The 6,970-nt window shown below is 48.2% G+C and overlaps 1 protein-coding gene across 1 annotated transcript; it reads left to right on the top strand.

Annotated features, from left to right (window-relative positions):
• Window positions 1–1,015: 1,015 nt before the first annotated feature.
• TGME49_319870 (ubiquitin-conjugating enzyme subfamily protein) lies at window positions 1,016–6,912 on the top strand. The gene is made up of 6 exons (XM_018782970.1): window positions 1,016–2,033; window positions 2,815–2,909; window positions 3,827–4,055; window positions 4,644–4,747; window positions 5,209–5,426; window positions 5,987–6,912. Exons 1-6 carry the CDS (start codon window positions 1,842–1,844, stop codon window positions 6,082–6,084), a joined length of 936 nt encoding a protein of 311 aa, XP_018638043.1. The 5' UTR covers window positions 1,016–1,841; the 3' UTR covers window positions 6,085–6,912.
• Window positions 6,913–6,970: the final 58 nt, after the last annotated feature.

The raw sequence follows: 6,970 nt of genomic DNA, 5'->3' as shown, positions 1-6,970 counted from the left end.
CACCGTTCGGATTACTGTTGACCGACCTCGTGTTGAGGGCCCAGGTTATATACACCATACCTCTACAGTGAACTATTAGAATCTGGACCTAGAAAGTCCCGACGCGTCTTGCAACTTTGCGCCTTTTATTTGTGGATAACCTGAACGTTTTTAGAATGTAGCCGCTACTTGGAACTGGGTGACCTCACGATATGCTAGAAAATACCAATCAGGTACGATATGAAGTGGCGTTGCGAACCAATTGTCTGGCAGTGAGTTACGTGGGTGTTCTAGTTCCATCAAACTAGAAGCCGTTTGTACATTTCTGCTCCCAGTGTTGTTCCTATTAGCAAGAGGATAGAATTTTTGATGACGTGAGAGAACTGTCTGCAGGACAGTGCGATAGCGAAGGTCCACACATGTTTGAGCAAACTCCTAAGGTGCTCGAAGTGCGAAGATTTCTCCTTCTGCGTGACTGGAGCAGCTGAGGTGTCGAAGACCACTGGAATTTTACCGACACAAAATCGATGTGAAGAGCTGCGGGCAAGGAACGATCTCCGCGATCATGACTAACAACCCCTAGCGCCAGTCATTACGCGGTACATTCCAGCTGCCTAGTTGAACGTTCTGCGTGCCGAGGCGCCAGACTGGTTCCTTCGAGGACCTGCGGTTGCTGGTATCAGTCGCGTTCTAGTTCTGTTGACTTCCTTGTGATATGTGTTTTTAGGGTATCTTCTACAGGAGGTAGACACTTCATTTCTATGTTGTTCGGTCTCTCACATCTCGATTTGCAGGCCTAGTGGTTTCAGCGTCTCGCCTCTATTTCAGTCCGCAGAGGAAGCGATGGCAACGCCGCTCACAGAGACAAGCGCTTCGTTTTGTTCCCCGCATTCTTAAATCATCCAGCGTCAATCCCATTCCCACTGTACCGCTATTAACCTGCAAAGCGTGTCTGACTGTAAAGCATCTGTAACCTGTGCCTCAAAACGTGTCACCTTGTGGACGACAACGTGGTGCGTTGCGGATTCAGTTAATAGCGGGTTGTTGGTCGCATCAAAGGTTCGTCCTTCTTTTTGATACACTATGGCATTTCCACAGATCCCCTCTTTGTTGCAATATTACAAGATAAACCCTCATGAACACGACCTCGTCTGCTTTCTGACAGTACTCGAACATCGGCAACAGCACACCTTTGCCATGCTCAAGTGCCCTTGTCGGCAGCAAATGGGATACTGAAGTTGGTTCAACGCACTTCGAAGAATTCATTTACCCTAGCGATGTGAGACAAGAAGTTGTAAGGAGCCTTTGCCTGCAACGGCTGCATAAATTCTGCGGAACACGAATAGTGGAGAGAAGTAAGTGAGTGCAGATCAAGCCGGGATAAGAAAGCCTGAACATGCCCGTGAGAACAAGGGGATATGTGCTGGAGAGTGAACTCACTGCGTGCCGAGGAACTACGAGGTCCCTGACAAAAAAGTCGTCCCCGAAGCTGGAAAATGTGCAAAGAAGGCCTGGTGGCTCAAGAGGGGGGGCACTGCATCCAGCTCTGCCCGTCAGATGCCAAGAGGAAGACTGACTTGGATGTCAGTGACGGTCAAACAATGTTCATCCCCGCGTGGTCGGTTTTCAGAAAGCTTTTTTCTCCTCGAAAGAACCCGAGGCAATAGCTCTGCTCCTTCTGCTGTGCTCCATGTGATACTGAGGCACCCCGATTTCGAGTCGAGAACGTTGGTGCGAGCCACGAGGGTAGGGTGAAATTTGCGTGGCTGTCGTTTTTTCTGAAATTGACTCGTGGTCCTCCGTTTTCGGAGGTTCTTCCTGCGTGGAAGCTTTTTCTTCTGAAAGAAATTGCTCAGAACTCGATGTCTAACAGCCGGAGAGCTACCCGGTGTTGGCTTAAATCGCTAGTCCCGCCAGGCCGCCGACAACCGCCGCCGTCTCTGTCTTCGAGGTTTGAGGAACGAGTCCGCCTCTGCTCGGGAAATCCGTCAGTTTTCCACGATTTTCCGTCTCTCTCGACCTCTTACTCTTTTCACCTCTGCAAAGCCAAGCAAGTAAGCCTCTCAACTTTGCAAATGAAGCATCTTACCGCTCTTACGGCCCGTACGCTTTCCAGTGCGTGCGTCACAACGCCACGGCAGGCGCACCGCGTCGTGACGCTGCGTTTTTCTCGGATTTTTCGCCGCTTTCCCTGCGAGTGTTGGGGAAGACAGAGGGCAAGGACTACACTCTGCGGTAACTGTTTCATTTCTGCCCTTCTAGGTGCCCCATTCGAGTACTGAAACCTCTCCCGTCGAACTCGAACATGGCACAACTGCCACGATGCGAGCGAGTCCAGCCGTTTTTTAGTCACTCTAGATAGTGGCTTTCTCGTTCGAGCGGCGAACCGCATTTTTTTCGGAGTGGAAGTCCTAGAACAAACAGAAAGACACAGCGCCGACACCACGTCCACACCTCTGCCGTGCTGGGCAGGGATTTGCTTACTGGCTACGTTTTCCCCTTTGCAGCGGAGATCACGTGTGGCTCACGGCCAAGCGGCCAGCTTCTCAGAAGTGCACGCAGAGTTGGGTTTTTTGTAAAGACCGAATGCGCGGGAGACAACTGCATGTGTTTGGGGGGCACTTCTTTTCGCGGGTTTCTCGTGTTTCTGGGCGCATGCACTTTCGTTGTTTTTCTTGATTCTGTTCCAGGGCGATACGCGGCAGACACGGCGAGCGCGAGGTGGGGCGCACGAATCCACCACCCCCGTCGGCGTTTTTTACAGACATCTCGACCGCATTTCACGCCTTTCGACTTGCGTTTTTTTCCACCTTCTTGCCGTCGCCTTCCTCTCAGCTCGCTGGCCTTCCGGCTTCCCCCAATCTTCCGGGTCGACCGCGGATCCGTAGCCGCCCACGACGGCGAAGACGAGTTCCCAACTGTTTTTACAGGTACAGATATGCCCTTTCCTGCAAGTCCGTGTGACGGCAGACCTTGCTCGCGAGCGTTGGGGTGATTCTGCGTTTTCTACCGGCTGTCTTGGTTTTTCGCTGCCTTCCTGACCTCCAAATCGCCGGGTCCTGTCCTGTTCGACTCGCGTTTCCGGACCCGCCCCCCGAAGAGAACCCCGGGAACGGTGCAGTGCTTTTTCGTTTTGAGATTTGTCCATCTTTTGGGGTTTCTCAGACAAGGGACAGGGTCAGACAAAACACGGACCACATGCACACGCGAGTCATGTATCAGTGGCGGGAGTTTTCTCGGTGGCGCGTGCGGCTTGGTTGTATTCTTTTCTGCGAAAGACAGGCGAACGGCAACAGCCGCGCATGTATAGATGTACCCGAGGAAAGCGGCTGGTCTGTCGGTGACTCCCATCTTAAACCCTTTCGAATTTTCTATCCGGAAGAAATTCGGATTCTCGTGGGAAAAAATAGCGCGTACACTTCTTTTTTTCCTCCGTGTCTTGTGTGCTTCTCCCGTTCGCGTTGTACTCTACGCGGCGTATTTCTCGGCGAAGTCCAACGTCTCACACAAGGCGGACATGTTTCGGATAGAGAAAGACGGCACACGGAGACTTTTGTGGCGGAATGCCATGTCCACGAAAGTGAAACTCTCAAAACGCGCGCGTGTGACTGAACTTTTGCGGTATACGTACGCTTGCGACGAGAGGTGGACTTGGAGGCTCTCTTCGCTCAGGATATGTTTAGAGGCGTTGCGAGTCTGTCACCTCCGAGTTTTCAGAAGACGTTTTTCTCGATTCCCGTGTCGAAGTGTTCACGTCCAACGACAGACACAGACCTGTTTTTCCGTTTTGGAATTTTTTTTCAAAGTGCTCATGTGCATGCGCCGCTTTGGTGCGTTTGTGTTGCAGAAGCAAGGAACCGCCTTCCCGCCAAGTCGTCGTCTCTCTTGTCCAGTCTCCACTGAAGCAGAAGGGTTTGCCGTTCGCGTCTCTCCCCCCTCTTACAGGGATTCTTGTTTCTCGTCTTTCTGTCTTTCTCTGGACCGCCGCCAAGGTCCATCCTGCATCTTCTCCACGTCTTCGTTCCATACATACAGATACAGAGGTCTCCACCATGGCGCTGAAACGCATCAACAAGGTAAGCGAAGCTGCGTGCATTCCACTTCATTTGTATCTTTGTATCTGCCCATATAAACTGTGTAGGTACACAAACAGGTACCCCCCAAAACATACATACGGTGACGGCGTGGATGGACATTATTCTGTGCGTAGAGGGATGGAGAGAAGCAAGTGGGTCTGCAGGAATCACGATGATAAAGATCGGATGGCTTTTGTGGGCGCTCCGAAGTGAAAGCCTAAAGACTCATGACCTGAACATGAACGCGCAGATTATTTGTGTGGTGTTCGGAATGCAACTTCGACGAACTTTTTCAAAGCAACTGCACATTCTTGGCCCTCTGCTTCCGACAAGAAAGGTCTCAGCCTCCGTACCGCTCTCCCTGGCATGATAAAGTCATGTTGAAACGGTTTATCGCACTGGTAGATATATACAATCTGCTTACACATATACATTTACTGCATATTTGTACATACATAAAGGCCTTTGTGCAGTGTTTTTCTGGTAAACGAGTTTTTTACGTTGTCGCTTCTCTGTGTTCAGATGGACTTTTAAACTGTTTTTTGAGAGGTTGGTATCAAATAGACTTCTGTATTAATTCTTTTGTAGGAACTCAACGACTTGAGCAAAGACCCACCCACGAACTGCTCTGCAGGACCCGTCGGAGATGACATGTTTCACTGGCAAGCTACCATCATGGGTCCTGAAGACAGGTATGCTCTTCATTCTATAAGTATATATATATATATATATAGGCGTATAGACGTGCGTATATGTATCTGTATGTGTTTATATATGTATGCTTGTGTGTAATACATACGTTAGTGTATGTCAAGCCACCATCATGGATCCCGAAGACAAGTGCTATTCTGTCTCTGTAAATTATACAATATATATATATATATATGTATATGTATGTATATATATATATATATATATATGTATATCTCCGTTTATATATATGTATGTATATTTGGATGTGTTTTTTTGTGTATTGGAGTACGTTTATCTGCGTCAGGGTGTATTATTTTAGGTCCAGGGACGGCAGTGTATATCCGTGTCTACGCGTTGAGGATTTCTGCGGAGGTTGGGCGCGTCGGTATCGTTCGTCTTGTCTGTCGAAGAATGGATGCGTTGTGTCGATCCTCTTCTGGCATGTTCCGGCTCTCTGCAGTCCGTACAGCGGAGGTGTGTTTTTCTTGAACATCCACTTCCCGAGCGACTATCCCTTCAAACCCCCGAAAGTCAATTTCACAACGAAGATCTACCACCCCAACATCAACAGCCAAGGCGCAATTTGCTTGGATATTCTGAAGGACCAGTGGAGTCCCGCACTCACCATCTCCAAAGTTCTCCTCTCCATCTCTTCGCTCCTCACAGACCCCAACCCTGGTACTAACTTCTAAAGTGATACACACATATATTTATATATATTTATACATACGTCTATATATGCATATATATATGCATATACACATAAAAGTGAACGCGCATATATATATATATATATGTATATATATATATATATATATGTATACTTATGTTTGGACACCAATGCAAGTCTATGTAGATCTGCAGACACTTATTATGTGTGTCGAAGCGATAATGGACGAGAGCTTTGGTGAAAAGGAATCGAGGATCGTCTCGGTGTGGCGTTGTCTGTCGAGATCTGTGAAGAGCTTCCGAGGTGCAAATTTCGCCACTGTGCGTGCGTCGTCTCTAAACACGCGGAAAGATCCAAAAGAAAAAAGGGACTGCTGCCCAGCTATATTTATATATATATATATTTATATATATATAAATATATACATATATATATTTATATATATATTTATATATTTATATATATATTTATATATTTATATATATATATGTATATATTTATATGTTTGACTGTAGATGTATTGGGTAGTGTTGCATGCGTGGAAAAGGAGGTGTGTGTTCTTTTTCAGATGACCCGCTGGTGCCGGAGATTGCGCATTTGTACAAGTCAGATCGGATGCGATACGACCAGACGGCTCGGGAATGGTCGCAGAAGTATGCTCAGTGAGAAGTCTGCCGCCTCCAGGTGTCTGCGAACTGCGTTGACACTGGGAGCGCATGCAGCTGTCGACCGACTCGGACTTTCCAACGTGGTCTCTGCATATTCAAGAGTCTCTTTCTCCGAAGAATCGCACAAGGCTCCAGTCTGTGTCAAGACATTTGTGTTGAGTGAGGTGACACCGAATCGATTTTAGCGAGGACCTCGCCCGTTCGAGATTGTGTAAATGCATCAGGGGACGTTGACAGCTGCTGTGTCGGGGACAGGTGCGCAAGCGAGAGTGTTGTGAGACTCTGCGTGCTTCGGCGAGGAGACTGTTTATCGAGATGAGACTCCCGCTTTTCTTCCTGTTCGCGTCCAAAACGAAAAGTCATTTTTATGTCGAGCGAACAAAGACGCCATGTGGACCAGCAGAAAGACCTTCTGAGACAAGAAGCTGAGACTCAGCGCTCAACATCAGACACCGAAGGCGGATGCTGTGATGCTGCTCCTCGCCCCGGCTTTTACCGTGAAACGCGAGAGACAGCAACTGCGGAGATTCAAGTATAAACACAAACCTGAGGTCTCCAGGGGAGAGTCTCCACGCCTCTCGTTGCGCACTGCAGCTTTTTGCCGCTTCTTTGTCCCTGCCAAACCTCTTTTCAGATCGCGAGACTCGCCGCTTGGCTTGTGGCTCTCTCGACAAATCCACACACCCACACACGCTTTCCGCCCACCAGTTCCTGTACCCATATATCTCACAAACATACTCACCGTATTCTCGCCTATGACTCATACATCCCCGTAAATAGAGGCGTCCCTATAGAAATGGACGAGCCCGCACCAATATAAATAAATATACCATAAAGAAACATCTACATCTACATATATATATATATGTATATATATATATATA

This window comes from Toxoplasma gondii, chromosome IV (assembly GCF_000006565.2).
Source record: "Toxoplasma gondii ME49 chromosome IV, whole genome shotgun sequence".
Taxonomy (NCBI): Eukaryota; Apicomplexa; class Conoidasida; order Eucoccidiorida; family Sarcocystidae; genus Toxoplasma; species Toxoplasma gondii.
Note: the sequence above shows the minus strand (reverse complement) of the source record. Positions and strands in the feature narration are given on the sequence as shown.